Below are 22,172 nucleotides of genomic sequence, written 5' to 3'. Positions count from 1 at the left end.
ATCAAACAAATGAATTTGTCTTAATTGGCTACAAGTTACATCATTCTCTTATTAATTATTATTCTATCTTCTATTGGGAAATTATTCTCTCATTTCCCATGCTAATTAAGTCCAGGTGCTCAGTCTTTCTCTCCTTTTGGGTTGGTGGGTTTCTTGGATCTGCCCCTGCTGGAATTACAGTTAATCAGAACTGATTCTGCCCAGCTGCTGAGTTGGTTTTAAAAGGTTCTTCCTTATTTTGGTGGGTTCTGACAAATGTCCTCGTGGCCCCTAAATTCTGCATTCTTTGTGCCCCCTATCAGTAGTACATCCTTCCCAAGCCTTGTTAACCTACCCCTGAGATAATTTAAAAATGTCAAACCCTAAACCTTAATAAAGCAATTCTACCAATATGCAGTTTGTTTCTCTAACTGCTGGACATCACTTAGAACTTGTTGGCTGTTACGTCTTTCATGGATTAAATCTCCTTTATTGTTGATTAGCCTTGAAAGTACACAAAGACCAAACATCAAAGAACATCCTCTCTTAAGAAAATTTTACGCAACAGTGCCACGCTCAGGACAAGAGGACATAGTTTCAAGCTGTGCCAGGGCAGCTTTAGGTTGGAGATGAAGAGGAATTTCTTCACAAAAATTGTGATTAGACAGAGGAACGGGCTGCCCAGGGAGGTAGTGGAGTCACTGCTCCTGGAGATGTTTAGGACTGGACGCGGCACTCGGTGCCATGGTCTGCTTGCCAAGGGGGTGTTGGGGCACGGGCTGGACTCGATGATCTCGGAATCCAAAATAATTGATCCTGTGGTTGGAACCCATCGCGCCACTCCCAAGATGGCGGGCAGCCCTCCGGCCACCCCCAACATGGCCGCTGGCAGAGAAGTGCGCATGCGCCATCACCCCCGTCCCTCCCCAGGGCCCTTCTTGAACGGCGCCACTCTCAAGATGGCAGCGGCGCTCTGTGCGCATGCCCGGTGCGCCCCGCCGCGCCCATCATGGCGGCGCGGCAGTGACGGGCCGGGCGCGGTGGCAGCGGGCGGCGGAGCGGCTGGGCGCGATGATCCCGAGCGAGGAGGTGTCGGCCCGCAGGAGGGAGATCGAGGACAAGCTCAAGCAGGTGCGGCTGGGCTCGGGACGCTCTGCGGGCGCTGCCGGGGCCTGGCGCTGGGCCGGGGCCCGCAGCCCCCTGGCGTTGCCGGGCAGACGAGGCTGGGTCTGGGGCCTGGGGGCGTCCCGGGACCCCTCAGGGCCCTCGTCACCCCCTCCTGCCTTGGGAGCACCCCCAGGTTCCCTTTCAGGGCTTGGTTTGCATCTCTGCTCGCCGCTTTGGGCCTTTTGGTTTCCCCTCTCTGTTCTTGGGAGGATCAGTGGGCTCTGTCACAGGTGCAGCCTGTGAGGGCAGCCCTGACAGAATGCAGTTCCCCCTCTACCTGTGGCCTTTGGGGGCTTAAAGCCAGCCCATGCGCCTGCTGTTCCCCCCAGTCTGTGGGCTTTAATGACATAAAACCAGCTTTGCATCGGACACTGGGGTTCCCGGCGGATTTGGGAGGTGCCAGTGCAGCACCTGCCTTGTGCTGTGGCAGGGAAATGTGTGCTCTGAGTCGTTGTGCTGCAGTGGGAAAGGTGTTAATTTAATTTTGTGCTGATGCTCGTGGCATTGGAGAGAAACAATGAATTCATAAACCCCCTGGCTCGTTAAATGATGTGTCCCCACCTTGGGTTACTTGCTCTGATTTCTGTTAAGAGGTGGCAGTGTTAAAATGTGGCCACAGAATCAGCATCAGACCAAACGTGGCTTGCAGCAGAGTTTACAAGATTGGTAAAAAACTATGTGTACTCTTTAGTGACTTAAACCTTAGCATTAAAAATTTAAGAGTGTTTTTTATATCTTACTCACAGGAAGAAGAAACTCTGTCCTTTATCAAAGAGAGCCTTGAGAAGAGCGACCAGCTCACCAAGAACATGGTAGGGATGTCCTAATGTTGGGCCTGGCTTTACTTTTTCTTAGGTTTATTCATTTTCAAGGCTGTTGTTATGCCCATCTGAGGGATGTGGAGCAGTGAACCACTTTGGTTTCAGTGACTGGGCAAAGGGGAGACCTGAGAAATGCTTCAATACTGAGCTTCTCTCCTGCTCTGCTGAGGGCTCAGCTGAGCTGTTGGCCTCATCTCTGCTACAGTCAGTTCTCTCTCTTGGGGAAAAGGTATTAAGAAACCTCAGACTGGTTTGTGCAAGAGTATTATGTTTTTGCTTCATAATTCAGGTTTCGTTTGGGGTTTTATTTTGCGAGCGTTCTGTGTAAAGGTAAAAAGTAATTATTGTGCTCTAATTGCTCATAAGCCCTCGGTGTATGTACTATGTCCAGTCTTGGTCTCAGTGCTTTAAAAAGCAGCCCCTTTGGAAAGTTTTCCACACTTCTCTGGTGGTGTCATTGAGGCACCACCAGAGAAGTGTGGAAAACGTGACACAGGAGTGAATCTCCTAGGAATTACCTTTTGGCCTGGAAGAGGTGACTCTGAGCCACCCTTTTGTGAGCTTGCTGTGGTTTTCCACCTCTCAGAAGCACTATCACAATCCTCTTTAAAACCAAAACCTCTTTAAAAACCAAATTTCTGGTAGAAAAGAAGGTTCTCACTGGACTGGTCCTTGTGCAGTTCCTGTTTGGGTCTCAGTGTGGAGCAGAGGGGCTGCTGGTTTGTGCTTTTGCTGCTCTTTTTACATGGGGCACCTCCAGGCAGTTCCTGTGGATTTATTTTCTGTTGGTGAATAGAATTTTGCTTGTCCTTTTTACTGTCCTGGAACATTGTCTTCCCTCTTTACAAGCATTTCATTTGGGGTTGGCCCATCCCTCTATGGCAGGTGATCTGTTTGGTGATTGTTAATAAAAGTCAGGACATAGAGGGATGGAAACAGCTGCTAAGGGGCCATGGCAAATTCGTAGCAGAGCCCAAACCCAAAAGCTAGGCCCTGAAGATCCCTGACTTCCCTGCCCTAACTCCTACCCTCTCCAAAGGAAGGAAGTCCTCAGCTGTTGGTTTGTCTTGTGGTGTGCAGGTTTCAATCCTCTCCTCCTTTGAGAGCCGTTTGATGAAGCTGGAGAACTCCATCATCCCTGTGCACAAGCAGACAGAGAACCTGCAGCGCCTGCAGGAGAACGTGGAGAAGACCCTGTCCTGCTTGGATCACGTCATCAGTTACTACCATGTGGCCAAGGACACAGAGAAGATCATCAAGGAGGGGTGAGTTGAGCAGACAGATCGTGCTGGGAGCTTCACCCTGTTGGGTTTTTGAGATAGAGGTGGGGGAGCTGACTCCACACACCCGTGGTGTGCTTGGTACCCTTCCCACACTCTTTCCTCATCCCCAGTGCACACTGACTTGACATGCAGCCATTTCTGAGGGCAAAGACAGCTCAGACTCTGCATTGGGATCTCTTCCAGATCTTGCAGAGGTGCTGCCATCACAATCTCCATAAACACTGGTGGCTTCTCTGTTTTCCTCTGCCCTTTTCCCAGAGGTTTTCCCTGCCCATTGAGGTTGTCACTGCATCCAGGATGTAGCAGAGCTGCTCTGGAGCCTCCTGGTCTGGGAGGGTGTTGGATGGCTCTTGTCTGAGATGGGATGTGCAGTTCCCTCTGCCTTCCCATCAGGGCCTGTCTGGAGAGGAAAGCAAGCTGAGAATTGTTGCTGCTCCATCATCAGTACTTCTGCACTTGCTGGGTGTCCTGCTGTGGCACTGAGTGCAGGCAGAAGGGAATTCCATGATCTTCTCCTAGAGAAAGAAAAGTGGATTGAGATTTCCCTTTATATTTTTATCCCGGGTCTGATCCAGTGCTTTCTTGTTACTTTGTTTGTTTGCTTCTTGGTGAACTCCTTATTTTTCCTGGTTTTATTTTTAGCCCCACGGGGAGGTTGGAGGAATACTTGAATTGCATGGACAAAATCCAGAAGGCAGTGGAATACTTCCAGGACAACAACCCGGACAGCCCGGAGCTGAACCGTGTGGTGGGTGATGGACCTGGAACCTGTGCATGAGAGGGGGACAGACACAGCCCTGCTGCTTGTCCCCTGCTGGCAGAGGCTGTGGGTTTGCTGCCTGGGGAAGGTGCTCTTTGGGCACAGCTCAAGGAATGGTTGCTTTGCCTTCTGGGCAGAGTTTCTGCTCCTGGCATTTTGCTCTCTCTCTGTTGTGCCAGGAGGGCTCTGAAAGCAGCTCTTGCACCTGTGGAGGAGGAGTTGATTGAACCTCCTCCTGAGCAGCTCTTGTCAGTCCTTCAGCAGCTTGAGCAGAGTGGGTGATCTGTTTAAATCTCACTTGAACAACTCCCAAGCATTTCTTAGATTTAATTCACTTTAAAAGTCTCTCAGATACAGCTGTGGTTGGAGTTTGGAGCCTGCAGTACTTGACAGTGGTCATTAAGGATGTTCTTGCGCAAAAATACTCCTGAGTGCCTGATTACAGAAGTCCTGTTCTGCTTCTGTGCTGGTGTTTTGTGGCAGAAATCCCTCTTTGAGCGGGGCAAGGAATCCCTGGAGTCGGAGTTCCGCAGCCTGATGACGCGACACACCAAGCCAGTGCCCCCCATCCTGATCCTGGACCTGATCAGTGGGGATGAGGAGATGGACACGCAGGAGGAGCTGTCCCTGGAGCACCTCCCCGAGAGCGTCCTGCACGACATCATTCGCATCTCGGGCTGGCTGGTGGAGAACGGCAGGAACCAAGGTGGGTGCTGCTGCCTCCTGCTCCCATCTGGCAGCTCTGGCAGCACTGTGGGTGATGCCTGAGTGATGCCTTAGTGGCACCTTTCAGCTGAGTACTTCAGTCTTTCCAGCACCTGAAGATCCTGGGTTTTCTTTTATAATGAGGCTGAAGTGATGGTTTGTCAGTTGAACAGAATGAGCTGTGTAAACAAAGCACAAATTATGTTAATGCAAAGTCTGTCCTGTAGCAAAAATCCACTGCATTTTCACCTGTAATGCCTTCAGATGAAGCTGCAGCTATCCCGTGCTCAGGTTTTATAAATGTGGAAGACACTGGGCACTTATTCCTATTTGGGAAATATTTATGACCAGAGCTCTGTGTATGAAATGTGACCAAGGGCAGGGGGAAAGCAGCACAGACTTTATTCAGTCTGTACATGCCTCTCCTTTCCTGTTCTGCAGCATCATGAACTGCCTAGAGCTTTATAGACCTTTATTAACTTTTCCTTCAGGATTGAGTGACTTTGTAGACTTGTACAGGAAATGTGAACTTTCACCTTCAGGCAGCTCCAAGAATCACCCCCCACCTCAGTGATTCACTCCTGAGGGGGGGATTACTGTGCCTACCAAGTATGATGAACATCCTTAAAAGCTTCTTAAGAATTTTTCCATGATCAAAGGCAACTCAAAAATATGCATATAGAGCATATTTTATTAGTCAGTTTGCATTCTGCTTTCAAATGATGAGCACCTCATTAAATTCCCGAGGGCCCTGAATCCTGAAAAGTGTGTAAAGTCTCTCATGCTGGAAACAGAGCACTTGAATTGACAATGTTTTGCAGAAATATCTCCTGTCAGTTCCACCACTTGCTAGTGGTGGAATTAATGTTGTGTGTGGTGGGAGGGCTGGAATGAAGATTGCAGGGGAAGGGAGAATAAGGTTTTGAAGAAAACAGGAGATGCTCTGGGAGGGAAGAATGCTGACTTGGCGTCCCACACCAATGCTTGTAAGTCTCTGCAGGGGCACAAAGTGTCTGCTTTACCATATAGTGTTCCCTGTGTGCTCATAATGTCATTTTTACTTTGTCTCCTCAGATTTCATGACAGTTTACTTCCAGATCCGCTCCGTGCAGCTCGACCGCTCCATCAAGGGGCTGAAGGACCATTTCCGTAAGAACAGCTCTTCCTCAGGGGTGCCATATTCCCCTGCCATTCAGAACAAAAGGAAGGACACCCCCACCAAAAAGCCCATCAAGAGACCAGGTGGGTGCCCAGGGAGGGATCACTGCACTGGGTATTTACACATCTTGAGGCCTTCTCATTGCTGAGGTATCTCTGTGTCTAAAATGTGGTTTTAGGACATTTGGGTGAGGTTTTGGAGGTAAGCACTTCTCTGCTCTGGATTCAGCATTGGGATTACAGACTTTGAATGTCTGTCAAGCCATCAGGTCTGTTTTTTGGGTGCTGTAAAGGGAGCAGAGGCTCTGTGTACATCTCCTTAACAAAGGAGATGAGTAAAAAGAGACCTGAGTGGGCTGTAAAAGGATTTGATCTAGAACACCTCAGATCAAATCCTCAACCTTGGCATGTGGCCTGAGCCACAGCAAATAGAAAGCTCATATCTGATAAAACACCTCAATTCAGACATTAGCTATGAATAAAGTATTATTGTGCTGGAAAGCAAGAATCCCCCAGGAGCTGAGATGGGGATTAGGTAGGTGCCTACAAAAATGAGATACAGCATTGTCTGAAGTTTGGAAGGGCTCTTAAAGCTCTTGCCTCAGCCTGTCTTGGCAAGAGCTATGAACATGGCTGATGGGTTATTCCTTCTCTCCTTACAATGCAGTTTTGGTGCAGCTGGTGATGTTGGGCATTCTGGAGTTTGGGAGTGCAGGGCTGGAGTTCCCATCTCTGGAATGTGCCATCTGGTGGGAGCACAGCCAGGAGGAACAGCAAAAACCAGCACAGGAATATTGATCCTCTGTGTCCCAGCACTCTGTCTCCTCTGTAACAGTGATCACATCAGAAAAGTTCACATTTCTGTAGGTTTACCTGGCCAATACTCTCCTTCCATGTTTTGCCAAATACTTAGTGGGTTCAGGAAAAGAGTGAGAAATGTGGGTAGGGACTGGGAATGGATGGGATGGGGAAAGGGAGGAAGAAGAAATACCCATTTTAATTTGTGTTGTGTTTATTTTTATAATCCTGATGTGAATGCAGTCCTCATCCCAGGTAATGTGTCTATGTGTGTGTGTGCTGGCCCTGGTGCTCACTCTCTTCACTTCTGTGTGTGGAGAGGCTTTGCTGGGCCTCTTCTTGCTGCAGCAGAGGGTGTGCCTGGGATATTTGGAGAGGGAAGACTGTGGCATCCAAACATTATCCCTGTGGTCTTTTAAAATCAATCTGTGCCATTGCTGCTGTGCCCTGGAGCTGTCCCTGAAAGCTGATGGAATTGGTCTGCGAATTTCAGTGAATTTTCCCCTGGCAGCAGAGAACCACTTGCTAAGGCTCAGAGACACTGAAAGGTGCCAATGGGATTCTGTAGTTGAGCCATGGGAAGCTCAGGTTGCAGATTCTTCAGATTTGGTCAACACTTCTGAGTTATCACCTGATTCTGAAAAGGTTCCTGTGTTTTTATTGCTGTGAATTCAGCATGGTCAGCAAACATTTCTGAGCAGCCTGACAAGTGATAGCATCTCCCCTGTGCTCTTAGGTAAAGAATCAGGGATGGGGGAGATGATTTGTTTTTGTGGGCAGATTATTGAAAAATCCTAGGGATTTTTAAAAGAGTCTCAGATCTTGGGTGCTTCCACAGAGAGGAGCCCATTTGAGATCACAAGTTCCTACAAACAGGACTCCTCCAAAGTGGATGCATTTGAGCATCCAGAATTACTTGAGGCAAGTCTCAGCTGTAGATGTGCCAGAAGATTTTCATGTCTTTATGCCCAGTTCAGTTAGATTTTATGAGATGGAGCAGGTAGAGCGTGGTCTGAATGCCCTAGGGAGCTGATGGTGCATGAAGGAAAGTGTCTCAAGTGATCCATTGGGTTATTGTACTGTCAAGAAAAAATAGTGGCTCATTTGTCTCCAATGTTCATGAAGCAGACAGAGAACCAGACCGTAGCTCTTGAAGGTCATTGGATGTTGAACCTCATACAGCAGCCATCTCTTATGACTGCTGAATTGTACTTCATTGAAATTAAAAATGGAGAAAAAGAGTCTTCAGGCACAGATTCACTTTTTTTTCTGCAGTTCCATTAGCTTTCAAGTGCAGCTCTTGAGGTGGAGGTCTCACACCATCTTCACACTGGCACAGTGGCTCTCTTCAGAGCAACATCTGGTGGTGTTTGACTCCCCTGGGTGTAGCCTTTGTTCAATTTGGACAAAGGTTTTTTTTTCTGTTCTGTTACATTATTTCAGTAAGTAAAGCCAAGTTCTGCCAATCTGGGTTTCAGATGAGGGGGTTTTCTGACTGTTCCAGCAAGAGACTTGATTTCCTTGGTCCTTGAGGAAGAATATCCCAGTGCACAACCCAATGCACACTTTAATCTGTTGCAAGGGGTAAATAACAAACTAAATCTGATGTGCTATAACTTTTTTACCACAACAAAGCACGAGAGAGGCTAAAGGGAAGTTGAGGAGCAGGGCAACAAGGCAGAGATAGCCCCAGGGACTGTGTTGAATTCTAGAGAACATGCTCCATATCCATGTGTTGTTTCAGAGGGTCTTCATCTCTCTGTTCCTGTTTTGTCAGTTGATGTGCCCTGTGCTGTCTCCTGTTACTACATCATGCAGTTAAAAATCTGACTGCTGGAGATGCTGCTAAAGCAGAGTTGTCTCCTTTTAAATGACACTTGACAGGTCAAGTTGAGCTGATGGTTTGTGTGCTTTTTCTGGTTTGGAATGTCACCACTCCCTCTCACAGAGCAGGTGTATTCAGGTTCCCAAATCATCCTGCTGCAAACATATGTGCATAAAATAAAGTTTCTTTGTGATGCCTGTAGACCCTGTGCTGTCTTTTGGTTTGAGAGCAGCAGGCAGCTCAGCAGCTCTGCACTTCTGGGGAGGGATGGGGCCACCCTGGCCTGGCAGAAGCCAGAGGGCATTGTCTGGTTTCATGCAGATTCCTGCAGCTGGTACTTGAGAAAAGAGGATGTGTTGCCTTTCTGCTTGAATAGAAAACTAATGGAGGAGAGAAACAAGAGAATGAGTTGCATTTGGAAAAATGTCTCATGCATGCCCAAACCCACTCTATGAAACAACTGGGCTGCAGAAGCAAAGGTTTCAGGTGTTTTTTTACCTTTGGAGGCTCTTTTCAGACTGCAGGGGAACTCTTTTCCAGTTTTCTTAGTGCTCCAGTGAGGTGGTACCTAAGGCAGGTTGAGTGGCAGAATAAAGAGCCCATTCCTGTTTCCCAGACTGATCACTGCCTGGCTTGAATGTGATGTTTTCATTAGTAGCTGAAACACAGTCCCATTTGGTTAGGGAGCCGCCTAATAGGGGAAAACAATCCTGGAACAAAAACATTTGGCTTCCACCAGAATCCATTAAAGCCTAATTATGATGCCAAGTCAGAGGGATCCAGCAGCACTGAAGTGATGCCCCCGGACACTGAACACTTGGTGTGTGTCAGTAAACACAGGTAATTGTGCTTATGCAAATAAAATGCAGCATAATCAACTCCTGAAATTGAGAAAAAGAGGAAAAAAAACTGGAAAAGAGAAGAAACCATCAAGGGTGGGCTGTGAAAACATCCACTGCATACCTGTGGAGTGAGAGCCTGCTCACAGCAGCAGCAGTTGCACTGTCTGCTTGGTTTTCACACCAATTCACTCTCTATTTTTATTCCTTTGTATTTTTCCCCTCCCCCTAAAGGCTTGAAAATGGGAAGGTAGAAGAACAGTGCCTGAGCTGAGCTCCTGTGCAGCTGCTGGGCCATGGGAGCAGCAGTAAGGAAGAGCCCTCCTTGCTCAGAGGAGCTTGCTGGTGTGCCCAGGCTCTTGAGGTTTCTGGAAGTAGCTAAGAATAAAGTGGAGATGCAGGGTGTGAAAAGCATCAGGAGGCTTGGAAGAAGAGGCATGGCCTCATCTGATCACATGGCAGAAGCTTGGGAGCAAATGCATCAGCCAGCAAAGAGACTTTCCACCCTTCCCATCTCCCAGGTGTGGTTTGAGAGGGGAGAAGTTTCCTGCTAGAACAAAGTGTTTCATGGATATGATTTTTTCTTTATTTACAAAGTGATTGAGAACACTCTGAGCTGGTAGAAGGACTATATTACCATTGAAATATTACATTTTGGGAACCATGTTCTGTGTTTAGTAAGTGCACCAGGTTAAGGCAGTTTGGTAATTCAAGGGGAACTTCTCTCTCCTGTTGTCTCCCACTGTCTGGGGGACCTGAAGTTTCCTTTCCCTTGCCATAAATCCCTTTATGGGATGGAGCTGTCCTGCAGCCTAGAATGTTGTTCCAGGGGTGTGCAGCAGTGTGTACTTGGGCTCCCTTCAGCATTTGGGCAGCCAGCACTCATTTCCAGGCTGCACTGTTGCTCACAGTTAGAGATCTTCTGCATGTTTGAAGTATTTGTTACTTTATAGCGGAAGAATTCTTAATTTTGGCAGCAGCTTTTTTATGTTTTTGGCTTCTTCATTTACTCAGCCCAATTCTGTTTCATTTGGGTCTCCTATAGAAACCCCTTCCACCTTCCCAAAACTTCCAGTTCCCTGTTGTGCAGGCAACAGCAAAGGTCTGCTATGGGAGGGTGTCGGTGTGCTTGTGATAATTGTAGCTTGTTGCATGACAACTAACCTTTTAATGTGGAAACACTGCCTAGGCTTCAGTTGTCACATTAATGCTTTGTTTTGTGCTTTCCAGCTGTATATCCAGCACTGCCCTTTGTTCAGTTCTGTCTGGTTTTTGTGTGTTTGAAGTATAAATCTTTTAACCCAGTGTTATTTTTTTTTTTCCATGGTTTTAATTGATTTGCAGTTCTTTAGAAGAGAAGTGTCTTGGGGATTAGGGTGGCTTAGTGCAAGTTACTCATGGGTGGGCAGCATCCATTATTCTGGGATTCCTGTGATGGGAATTGCTGGTGCAAAAAAAGCCCAGAGGTTGTCACCCTTTTACTGCTTCCTGTACCATTCCTTGTCTTGGCTCTGGGGCTCCTGATGGCTCTTTATTGATTATGCTCAGAAAATACCCCTCAGAAGGGCACCTCGTGCTAAGTGACTGCAGCTGTGGCTCTGAGGAGCAGGCAGCATGTTGCCAGACAGGAATTGTCCATATGCAAAGCCCTGCTTCCACAGCTGAGGAAAAGCAGCAGACTCTGTGCTTGGATGCAGAGCATCACCTTCAACAAACCCTTTACAGAGGAGGGAGCTTCATGCCTTCCCTTCTCTGGTTGTGTTTATCACTCATACTGTGTCTCCACACTGATTCTGTATCCCTGGCTGGAATTTATATGCCCCCAGCCTCAAAGCAGGGAAGCATTCTGGAAATTGTATCTGCACACTTGGACATGACTTTGGGGTTCACGTTGCCGTGCTGAGCATCCTCATTGCTGCCCAGCAGCCTCTTGCTGGGCCCAGGTGACTTGCTGGTGGAGGGCTGGTGTTCTGGGTTTGTTTTCTTTCACTCATTTTCTAGGTCTTCTTGTCTCTTCTCTCTGGTTCTGGTGACAGGCACGATCCGTAAGGCTCAGAACCTTCTGAAACAATACTCTCAGCATGGTCTAGATGGGAAAAAGGGGGCCTCTAACCTCATTCCTATGGAAGGTAATCACAGCTCGAGCTACTTCACCCTTGACTTTCTCTGTGTATCAGCCTTGCTTTTCCAGGTGGGGCTTCCATTAGTTCAGTGCTTGGTGGACAGCATTGGATTGGGGAACCAAAGAGATGCTGGAGGGCCAAATTATTTTTATTTATTCTGTTTATTCAGAATTTACTATCTGAATTTAAAGTTTCCATAAGCATGAGTAGAGGTGGAGAGGAACGTTACCTTAACATTGACCCACCACAGCCACCTGGGTAATGGAAGCTCTGCTGATGTCTGCTTGTGGTGTTCCTGTTCTTTTTCCTTTCTGTCTGGACTTTGAGACATTCAGTTTCTTAGTGACCTTTCCAAACCTGATGCTGAAGTGTTGGACCACAGGTAGCTCAGTTCATTGTGCCTGTACATCTTTTCTGTGCAGACCTGCCTGAATGGTTGACTCCTGTTTTCTGACCTCCTCTGCTCCTAGAGGTTGTGTCAGTTAAGGGAGAAGATGCTTCAAAGCATCTCTAAGACACTGCTGCCCCCTGCTATGAATCCATCCTCAGCAGGTCTCTTCAGCACCCGTGCTGCAGCCTGCTAAAGCCCAGATGTCACTGACATCACTCACGTGGGGGAAAATCCTCATGCTGAGCAGGAGAGAGCCTTTGAGTTCGGATTTTTAATGGCTGTGGGTAAAAATTGGAGACTCTGGTGCCTGCAATCCCATTCAGAACATATGGCAGGAGGTTCAAGGAACTCTTGTGGTCCAAGAAACAACTTAACTCACACTTCTCATCAGGTTTCAAAGGGTTGCTACTGCTGTGTAGCCCAACAAAAGGATTTGGTCAGGAAGCATTCCTGGGACTGTAGGGCAATAGATATCCACCAGATCAAATAAACCAGGCTTGAAGCAGCTTCCAGCCAGAGTGAGCATCCTTGCTGTGACCACCCTGGATAAATTGCACCTTCTGTTTGTGCCGGCTGCCATCTCACTAGGTCATGAGCATGACTTACGCGTTAAGCACCTTTCCGATGCCCTGGGCGACAAGCACGGCCCGGCCGCGGGTAAGTACCGGGGTGGCACTGGGAGCCAGCTGGTCCCCCTGCTCCCTGTGTGCCCCACTGTGGTGGTGCAGCCAGGGCTGGTCCTCTCCGTGGGCAGCCCTGGAGCATGAGCCTCCTCTGGCTGAGAAGCTCTGGCTTTTCTCAGTAGAATTCACTGCTACTAATCACACCCCCCAAGCCCTCAGAGAAGGAGCCCAACTTTGTCCAGCCAAAGGTCACCTTGCTGAGGGACATTTTCCTGTAGGTGGCTGCTGGCCTTTGGGTGCTGAAGCAAAACAAGCAGGAAAGGGAGCAGTGCAGCACATGCTACAGTACACCACTGCACTGCAGGCAGTCTGTGTCTCCTCTGCTGACCAAAACTTCTGAAATATCAACCTCAGGGACCTGTCAGCATGGGGAAGAATTGGTTCTTTCTCCATCAAAAGTCTCTGGGAGGAGAGAAGCAGCAGCCTGTAGCTTAGAGAAGGGCTCTCTGTGTCATCTTGCTGTCTTGCAGGATGGGGTCTGTCTGTGTCTGTCCTGCAGACACCTCCAGCAGTGGTTGGCATGAGTGGTGCTGGCCCTTGTATCACTTCTCATGCCTACCACGTAGGATCTTTGATGGATCTTTGACTGAGATATTCATATTCTAAGATTGAGATATTTGCATTTGTATGCAGCGTTGTGTGGCAGATAACTCACCTTGCTGTGCTGATATTCCTGCTTCATAAGATGTAAATGTTCATCAGCCTGCTTTTTTATCTTGTTTCTGCAAGCGGGAAGAAGCTGCCTTCCAGGACAGCCTTTAGTTCCCAGAAATGCTGATGCCAAATGGCAGTTCTTCATCTGCATGACGGATGGAGATAAGGAATTCTAAAAATACAAGCAGAGATGTTGAATAATTCACCTCAGAACTTCCTGAGTTTAGTACTCTGTGTTCAAGCCCTTGATTAAATTTAGTCTGTATCCCAGAAGAGCTCCAAACTTTACTTCTGTCATTCAGCTGGAAAGAGGTGGTGCCCTGATGTGCATTTCCTGAGCTGCGGGTGGCTTTTCCTGCCTCCTGCAGGCTACTCAGATTCCCACACACAAACCCAGGGCAGGAGTGGTGAGAAGATGACTCTTGTTCTCACACACGGATGGGTGCAAAGCCAGAATCAACTTCCCCAGAAGAACCTTGTGCTCCTTGTGTAAACCACAGGCGTGTTGCCCTTGCAGGGAGGGACGACGTCTTCGACATCGAGATCGACGCCTACATCCACTGCGTCAGTGCCTTTGTCAAACTGGCCCAGAGTGAATACCAGCTCCTGACAGAAATTGTCCCAGAGCACCACCAGAAGAAGACCTTTGATTCTCTCATCCAGGTCAGTTGAGCCTCTGTGCTTGCCCTCCAGGACCTGTTGAGGGAGCCAGGCCCTGCACAGAGCCTGTAGAACATGTGCTCAGAGTCCTTCACTGGTACCAAATGATGCATCAGCCAAAGGGTCATCTGGAATGGGTGTCCTGCATTGAACCCTTTGTGCTGCCTGGGCAGAAATCCTGTTCCTTCCTCCTGAGTCTGGCTTTGTTGCAGGAGTCATTGGATAACCTGATCATGGAGGGTGATAACATTGTCTCAGCTGCCCGGAAAGCCATCATCCGACATGACTATTCAGCTGTGCTCACCATCTTCCCCATCCTGAAGCATCTCAAGCAGATGAAGCCAGAATTTGACCAGGTCTTGCAGGTAAATATGGTGGGATTGGAGAGGGTCCCATGGCTTGCATTATCTGGAAAACTTTTTGAAATGGATTATCACAGTGGCTTTGAGCAAAGCCTTGCTGCTTCTGTCCCCACTATGGACTGCAGTTACACAAATGCACCTTTCTGAGCTGGTGAACCAGCATCTCTCAGCAGCAGCTCTTTTCAGTTCAAGTCCTGGGCCTGATGGACCACCATAATATCTTCCCTTTCTGCTTGGAGAATGTGGGATTTCATGTGTTGTTGATGGTGCTGTAAATATTCTTCTGGGATATGAGGAGCTGAGAATGAGGTGCTGGGGTGGGGGATGAGGTAGGGTAGTTGCTGGGTGGAAGTTCAGATACTGTTTTATTTCCTTTTCTGATCTATTGTGGAACTATTCCAGGGAACTGCAGCAGGCACTAAGAACAAACTGCCAGGGCTGATCACTTCCATGGAGACCACTGGTGCAAAGGCACTGGAAGAGTTTGCAGACAACATTAAGGTAGGATTCTCCTCGGTGGTCTCTGATCAGGCTTGGAAGAGGGTTTTTGGGAGCAAAACCCCTGGTTTAGCTTTCAGCTTTCCATGAGACCATGTAGTTTCTGACTGAAGCAGGAATTACTTGGCACAGTCAAATAGCAAATGCCTGGTGCTGGTTTCAAACACAGAAGGCCTTTGCCTAAGATCCTTAGCAGGCATCCTAAAATAATTTGACATGAGCATCCAGGCGTCCGCAGATACCAAGTCTATCTCAGAATTAATGCTCTTTAAACACAAAGGAAAATTGCTGCCTTGAAACATTTTGGAGGACTCATGTTAAGCTGTTTCTGTGTAAGATGGGCTTGGTGAATGGTAGGTGAGCTGAAGGTGTGATGGTCACATGCTGAACAGAGCCCTGAGGTTGTGAGCTGCTGGTGCCTGGCAGCTCTGGTTTCTGAGCACCAGGAGATGGCACTGCAAGAGCTGGGCCTGAGGGTGTTGGGAGTGGCTGCATGAAGCAGCCTGCAGCTCACTTGTAGCAGCAGTTGTATTGTAGGTGTCTCCCTTACATGCTCACCTTATGTCTCTTCCCTTTTTAGAATGATCCAGACAAGGAGTACAACATGCCAAAAGATGGGACAGTTCATGAACTCACCAGCAATGTACGTGATGATGATTTGAACCATCCTTTGTGGAAATCAGCTTCTGAAGGAGTTTTCAAAAGAGCAGTAGGGAGACTTCCTAAATTAAGGTGTCTTGGCATTAACAATAACACAATTTCCATGGCAGGATGAGCTGGTGACCCTTGCTCAGCCATGGTGGGATTGTGTGTGGAAAACCCAGCAGTTCAGAGGAGTGTAGTGATTTGTTCTTGAATGCCTCTAAGTGTGGGGGGACAAGTGGTTCTCATGATCCTTAATAGCAGAGCACAGGAGATGTAATGATGGTTGCTCCTAAATTCCCTCCTTTACTTCCAGGCCATCCTCTTCCTACAGCAATTACTGGATTTCCAGGAGACAGCAGGTGCCATGCTGGCATCACAAGGTATGTACATGCATGGGGCTTGCTTGGGCATGCAGTTCCTTCCTCAGATTCCCTGGGCATCTTCCCTGAAGTGACCAAACCTCAACATGCACTGTGAGCTTGTTCTCCTCCTGTCCTTCACCCTGTGGTTTGTCTTGTCCTTCAATATGCCTTGACCACACAGCTGATTGTCTGGAGAACTCCAAGGGATGCAGAGTTTCCTGCTGGCCTTCCACACTTGCTCCTGGCAGGTACAGTTTACTGCTGGTGTGCTCTGAGAGAGGATGCCTGAGTCTTTTAGCTCCAAGTCTGGCCCTGGTCTGGTGCTGTGTGACTGTGCTGGAGTGAGGGTGGCTGCTCCAGCACCATCCTCTGCTCAGAGAACAACAGCAAGAATCTCCTCAGCCTTGAGACATGGGCATGCTGGGACTCTGGAGCCATTTGTGCATCCTGCCAGAGAGACAAGTTTTAGTTCTGCTCTCCAGGCTGCTCACTGGCTCTCAGTGAAGAGACTCACTGTGGAAATAAATGCATAGATCAGAAGCTGAGAGCTGTTTGTGTAGCAGGGTGGTGCTGCTTATCAGCTGGAGTAGGATTTTTGGCTCTGTGCAGAGCAGCAACTCCAGGCTGTCCAGTGAGCTCTTGGCCTTGGCAGAGCTTGTGCTTCCAAGGAGGTTGGAACAGAGCAGAGTGGAGATTCAGGGCCCTGAGGAGGCACAGGCTGGAGAGGGTTAAAGAGCCCATTAGAAGCAGAGGTAGGAGGAAGCTCAGATCTGCCTCCAGGCTGTTACCTGCAAAGTTGTGGAAATTTTTGCTAATTCTAAATCAACTCAAACTAAGATGTCTCTGCTTTTGCCCCATCTCTTCTAGCACTGCCTTGTGCCTTTTCCACTTGCAAGCTCACTGTGCTCAGGCCCTTCTGGGCCTTGGTTCTCTCTCCTTGGCCAAAGAATTGGTCTGAATTTTTTCTTGGAACAACCACCTGTTTCCCATGTTGTCCCCTGAATGGTGATGCCTGTGTAGAAGTCTTGCCATATTGTCTTGCAGTGAGATCTCAGCTGATTGAAAAGTCAGCACAGATTTGAGGTAGCTTTGCCCTGAAAGCAGATTTGGACTGATTTGGAATGAGGTGTTGTGCTAAATACAGCCAATGACAATGCAAACAATATCTCCAGCAGGGGAAGGAGGTTGGACTCTGCCTTTCCTCTGTGATCTCCATTCCATTTGTGGCCTTGGAGGGACTCCTGCCTGCTCTCCTGTGCACCTGCCTGTGGCTGCTCTGTGTTAATATCTGCTTTGTTCTCAAAGGAATGGTGGTCTCTAACCTGTCTTTTTGCACTTTTGCATTTCTTTTTCTCTCTCATCCCTCCCCTTTTCTCTCTGCTCTGCCTAATCTCTGTAGTTCTTGGGGACACATACAATATTCCTTTAGACCCCAGAGGTAAGCAAAGTTACCCACACCTACCTGCCTCGGACTCTGGTGATGTATGTTAATTCTTTATCCTCCAGCAGTTGTAAATAAATTAACACATAATTGAAAAGGGGGAAAAGGGAGGGTGAATAATCCTTGCCAGTGGGCCAGAGAGAATAGGGAGGGCTTGTCAGCAGCAGACAATGAGGGATGCCACATGAGCTGAAAGAGGCTCAGGACACTCTGATGGCACTGAATCTTTGGCACAGGTAGCAGATTGGCCCAGCTGGTGTCGTGCTTTATCCCCTGTGCACTCAGCTCCTTATTGTGCAGCTCCCAGCAACAGGAGCTCGAGGCCTTTCCCATGGGGTGCTGGTGAACTCGGACCACCCGAGCTAGGTCTGGCTGCCAAACTCTCTGGAGGGGGCAGGAGGAGGTGGCCACCCCACGTGTCTTGTGGGCCCCATGCCCACCAGCCCTCAAGGGCAGAAAGGCATCTCCACACATCTCCATGTGCCAGCCTGGAGTCTCTGCTGCCTGCAGGGGCAGCCTCCCAGGCTGGCACAGTCCCTCCTAGAGCCAGGCAGGCCCTGTCAGCAACCATGGGGATGGCTGAAGCTTTCCAGAGCCCTTCTGCTTGTTTCAATTTGTGTGCTTGCTGTTAACAGCTCCAGCTCATTGTTCTCTGATTGCCAGTTTCTAGTGCTTACCAACACTTTTCAGGCTGGGGGAATGGGTGGGGAGGAGGAGTTTAATGATTCTTTCTGATAAAAAGGATGTTCCCTGAGCACCTAGGAGAAAAGGAGATATTTCTGCTGGGGTGCTCTGCATTGATGCAGACACAGGGACTGAGGGTGCAGAGCTCTTGCCCCCTCAGCCTGGATGAGCTGCTGACAGTGGGCTCTGAAGCAGGAGCTATTTCACTGTCAGTGGAAGCTAATTCCATAGCAACAGGGATGAGGAATAGAGGCAGGCTGACCACACAGCCCCCTCTTCCCAGGGCATGTTAACTGGCCTAAGACTTTCCTTTCAGAGACCAGCTCCTCAGCCAGCAGCTACAGCTCCGAGTTCAGCAGGAGGCTGCTGAGCACCTACATCTGTGAGTACCCTGCACGCCTTTGATGCCTTAGGATTTTAGCTTTTGTATTTTTCATATATTTGTAAACCTGCAGTTCTTTAGTGTATAACTCCAAACGCCATATAGAGTGCTAGCTATTGTTATCCCATTTTGGTCAGACAGAGCAATTCCTCTCTAGGCTTGGGAATCAAGGACACCTCACTGTCCCAGGCCCCAAGAAATGTAAACAAAAGTGAGTTGGGGGGGAGCAAACTTTAGGTAAATTACTTAATTATCTAGAGCTGTAATTGGAAGATTAACCCCCAATACGCAAATAGACCAAACTTCTATGAAAACCTGTGATTCTGTCTTGTTTTGGGTGTAGCCCCAGAGGGGGGGGGGGGCTGAAATGTACCTCAAGGCCTTTCAATAAATATAACTGCTTTTTATTATTTTAATTTTGTTGAGCCTCTGTTTTTAGGTAGCCCCTAGAAGGCATCAGCTTCTGCCCCATGGACAGGCTTTCACTGGGCTCATTCCTGGGTGAAGAGCACAGGCTGTGTCTCTTCTCCATGTCATCTTTCCACATTAGAGCTGGAATCTGATGGGAGGGGTGGAAAAAGGGTCATAGCGGAGTTTGGCTGTTAGAGTAGGACAGGACAAAGCACAGTGCAGCAGCTCACTGTGCTGCAGAGCTGTTCCCTTAAACCATTGTCACCTTCAACCCCATGAAGGCTCCCAGCTGCCAAAGGGAAGCTTAAGAAAGTGACATGAGTGATTTCTCTTTCTGTTTCAATGGAGATCAGCTCCTTCAGCTTCTGAGACCTGAGCTTGCATTGTGGCAGATTGTGGGAGTTCTCTGAACCAAAGTTCACCTCCATTGCCAAGGCATGGAAGGCAGTTTTCAGAGAGGCTCTGGTGACTTGCTGAAGAAAATCTGTGTAGGGGCTGTTAAGTACATGTGATTGTAGCCTTTGTGCAGGCAGTCAGGCGTGTGCTGTTCACTTTGCTGTGGGCCCACAGCTTGGTTTGCTTAGTCAATATTAAGAAATTTCAGTGCAAAACTTCTTGTTCTGTGTTTTTCTCTCTTTAAGGCAAAGTTCTGGGCAACTTGCAGCTTAACCTGCTTAGCAAATCCAAGGTTTATGAAGACCCAGCTTTGAGTGCCATTTTTCTGCATAACAACTACAACTACATTCTGAAATCTCTGGAGAAGTAAGTGTGTCCCCTGAGTGAATCTCCCTCCAGTCCAAGGCTGATTGGATGGTTTTGGAGCAGAGCTCTGCATTGAGAGCATTTACTTGCCAGCCTCATATCTGCTTTTTCTTCTGTCCTTGAAACTGCCTCTTTGAAGGTTTTGCAGTATTATAAACATCACATTACCTGAGAGTGGAAGATAAAAGCATTAGGAAATGCCTTAGGTTTTAGAGAATCCTTTGATCTTGGGAGGATTGAGGATGTGGCTGTGGAAAGTAACTCAGAGTAGCTTCTGTCTCCCAGTCTGCACATTTCAAGGAATATTTTATTGTGAAGGGCTGAAAGGAGCTTGTTGATGGGGGTTGAAGTGCTGCCATCCTGAGAGCAGCCCAGAGAGCAGCTGGCTCAGGTGCTTCCTCATGTTTCCTTGCTCTTCCAGGTCTGAGCTGATCCAGCTGGTGGCTGTGACACAGAAAACAGCTGAGAGGTCCTACCGGGAGCTCATTGAGCAGCAGATCCAGACCTACCAGCGCAGGTCGGTGACATCCTCTGCCTCTGCCTTGCTTTTGTCACTTTGGGAGCTGCTGGAGCAGTGGGAGAGGTTCACCTAAACCAGAAACTTGGCTAAAACCAAAGCAGAGTATGTTTGGTTTCCAGGCAATGAATCCATCTTGGGAAGGGGGCACTGTGGGAAGTTTTGGGGTGTGTATTGTCTGTGAGTTGGCCTTTGGGTGAAGACAGAGGTGCTCTGGTAGAGGTGTGAGTAACTCTGCTTCTCTCCCATCTCATTGCACATGCAGCTGGCTGAAGGTGACAGATTACATCTCTGAGAGAAACCTGCCTGTCTTTCAGCCTGGAGTGAAGGTGAGAGGATGGGCAGGGATGGGCTTGACACGACAGAAGTTGCCAGAAACACCATCTTCTTTGTCATAAAAAATTCTCAGAAACCCTCTTTATTTCTCATGCCAGTATCACTCTGCAGAGTGAACACTGGCTGGCACAAGTGGACAACAGCAGTGCCTTCTGATCTCCCCTGCCCCAGATTCATCCACGTCTTTTAACCTCTGCCTCCATTCTTACATCTTCACCTGAGCAGATGCCTCTATTTTGGATTTTAAAAACCCTGAGACCTTCCCTTGGAAAGGGCTGGAAGCATGAAGAAGTTTGTTTTAGATGTGTTCTTGCTGAAAATTATCCTTGTTAACCCTACTTCAGCTGGGGGTAGGGTGTGTTGCTCTCTGCATCTCTCTCCTCACTGCTGTGGGATATTGCTTAGGTTGGATGGGGAGTTGTGGGCAAACATTGGTGTTGGATATTTATTTCTGGAGATGAAATAAGATCCTTTCCCTCCTTGTTGCAGCTGAAGGACAAGGAGAGGCAGATGATAAAGGAGCGCTTCAAGGTAAGGAGGTGCTGGATGGTGTCAGAGCATGCCCTGGTTGAGTGGGACACAGATCTGCCTGAGGGGCAGACCTCGTGGTGATCAGCAGGGGAGGGGAGGAGCATCAGACTCAGTGTGGAGATGTGATTGCAGATGGGGTGCTCACTGAGTTTGTCTTTGGACAGGGTTTTAATGATGGGCTGGAGGAGCTGTGTAAGATCCAGAAGGCCTGGGCAATCCCAGACATGGAGCAACGGGACAAAATCCGCCGGGCACAGAAAACCATTGTGAAAGAGACCTATGGTGCCTTTTTGAACAGGTGAGACCTCCTGCAGCACTGTCCTCTCCTCTTTGGGTTTATTGAGGTCTTTGGGGCCTTGCATAGCCTGAGCAAGCCACTTTTCTATTGTCCTATCTTAGCTTCTCTACTTTGCACACTCAGACATCCCCAAGCTGACCTTGAGTGTTCAGAGACATCTGCTGTCCCTCTGATTCCTTGGTCAGTGAGCACAAAGCCCTGAGCCCCCCTGGGCTGTTCATGTAAGACTTGTGAGGCCAGTTGTAACCAGGTCACTTAATCTACACAGAATACTGTCACTTGAGTGGGATGTGCTGGAGTGGAGCTGGTTTGTGACAGAGGAGGGACCAGTGGGTCTCTTTGCTGAGTTCCAGGTTTTTTTTCACCTGTTTTCTTTTGTAGATTTGGCAACGTGCCCTTCACCAAGAACCCTGAGAAATACATCAAATACCAGGTTGACCAGGTGGGGGAGATGATTGAGAAGCTGTTTGACACGTCAGCATAAATTTCCAGCTGCCAAGTACAAGCCAGTGCTCTCTCAGCAACCCTTGGGACTCCCTTCCCTTCTCCCTTGCCCCATTGTGGTGGGCAGGGTGTTATACTTGTATTTATCAGATTTATAAACCTGTGGAAACACTAACTCCTGGCTGTCTTTGCTCTGGGGCCATGGGATAAGGCAAAGTCTGCCCTGTGGGCTCCTATCTTGGTACATCCACCTCACCTGGGTTTGTGCAGCAGTCATGGGGAGCATGTTTAAAACAAAAAGAAAGAAAAATACACGACCAAAAAACCCCTGTATGGGTACAGCCTTTTTGTTAAGGGCAGGAGGCTGTGAGCTCCACCTGCTTCCCTGATGGGTTTTGGGAATCTCAATTCTGTAGGATCTCAAATTATTTTCACATTGTTTTATTTTTTATTAATTTAATACAGCTGTAATTTAGTTCAGTCCTAGGGTTTGATGCTGCTTCTGGGGTTTGGGGGTGCCTGGCAGGGCTGCAGTCCAGTCATGTACAGGGATGTTTTACCCCAAAACCAGACCTGTAAGAGTGCTCTGTTCCACATGTGGCAGTGGCAGTGGGGTGGTGGCAGGGCTGGGACAATGCAGTGAAAGCAGAGGG

General features: G+C 48.3%; 1 protein-coding gene across 10 annotated transcripts; it reads left to right on the top strand.

Moving 5' to 3' along the window:
* Positions 1 to 935: 935 nt before the first annotated feature.
* On the top strand, positions 936 to 21,694 carry EXOC7 (exocyst complex component 7). 10 transcript variants are annotated; one of them, XM_064395221.1, is made up of 21 exons: positions 936 to 1,110; positions 1,893 to 1,958; positions 3,048 to 3,232; positions 3,893 to 3,998; positions 4,494 to 4,716; positions 5,790 to 5,957; positions 11,372 to 11,464; positions 12,438 to 12,506; positions 13,704 to 13,849; positions 14,059 to 14,211; positions 14,611 to 14,709; positions 15,287 to 15,349; positions 15,665 to 15,731; positions 17,113 to 17,151; positions 18,155 to 18,220; positions 19,273 to 19,393; positions 19,815 to 19,910; positions 20,176 to 20,239; positions 20,736 to 20,777; positions 20,942 to 21,075; positions 21,457 to 21,694. In XM_064395221.1, exons 1-21 carry the CDS (start codon positions 961 to 963, stop codon positions 21,557 to 21,559), a joined length of 2,253 nt encoding a protein of 750 aa, XP_064251291.1. In that variant the 5' UTR covers positions 936 to 960; the 3' UTR covers positions 21,560 to 21,694. The 10 variants fall into 10 exon arrangements, with proteins under 10 accessions (XP_064251291.1, XP_064251283.1, XP_064251282.1 ...); XM_064395213.1 differs by lacking the exon at positions 11,372 to 11,464 and adding an exon at positions 6,915 to 6,926; XM_064395212.1 differs by lacking the exon at positions 12,438 to 12,506.
* The last annotated feature ends 478 nt before the right edge of the window (positions 21,695 to 22,172 follow it).

Source organism: Passer domesticus, chromosome 20 (assembly GCF_036417665.1).
Source record: "Passer domesticus isolate bPasDom1 chromosome 20, bPasDom1.hap1, whole genome shotgun sequence".
Lineage (NCBI taxonomy): Eukaryota > Metazoa > Chordata > Aves > Passeriformes > Passeridae > Passer > Passer domesticus.
Note: the sequence above shows the minus strand (reverse complement) of the source record. Positions and strands in the feature narration are given on the sequence as shown.

Bases quoted from the DNA above. Each gene is read 5' to 3' on its own strand.
- EXOC7 (XM_064395221.1), top strand. From the start codon at position 961: ATGCCCGGTGCGCCCCGCCGCGCCCATCATGGCGGCGCGGCAGTGACG. The intron at 14,710-15,286 runs GTAGGATTCTCC...TTCCCTTTTTAG, and splicing joins AGTTTGCAGACAACATTAAG to AATGATCCAGACAAGGAGTA. The intron at 19,394-19,814 runs GTAAGTGTGTCC...TTGCTCTTCCAG, and splicing joins ATTCTGAAATCTCTGGAGAA to GTCTGAGCTGATCCAGCTGG.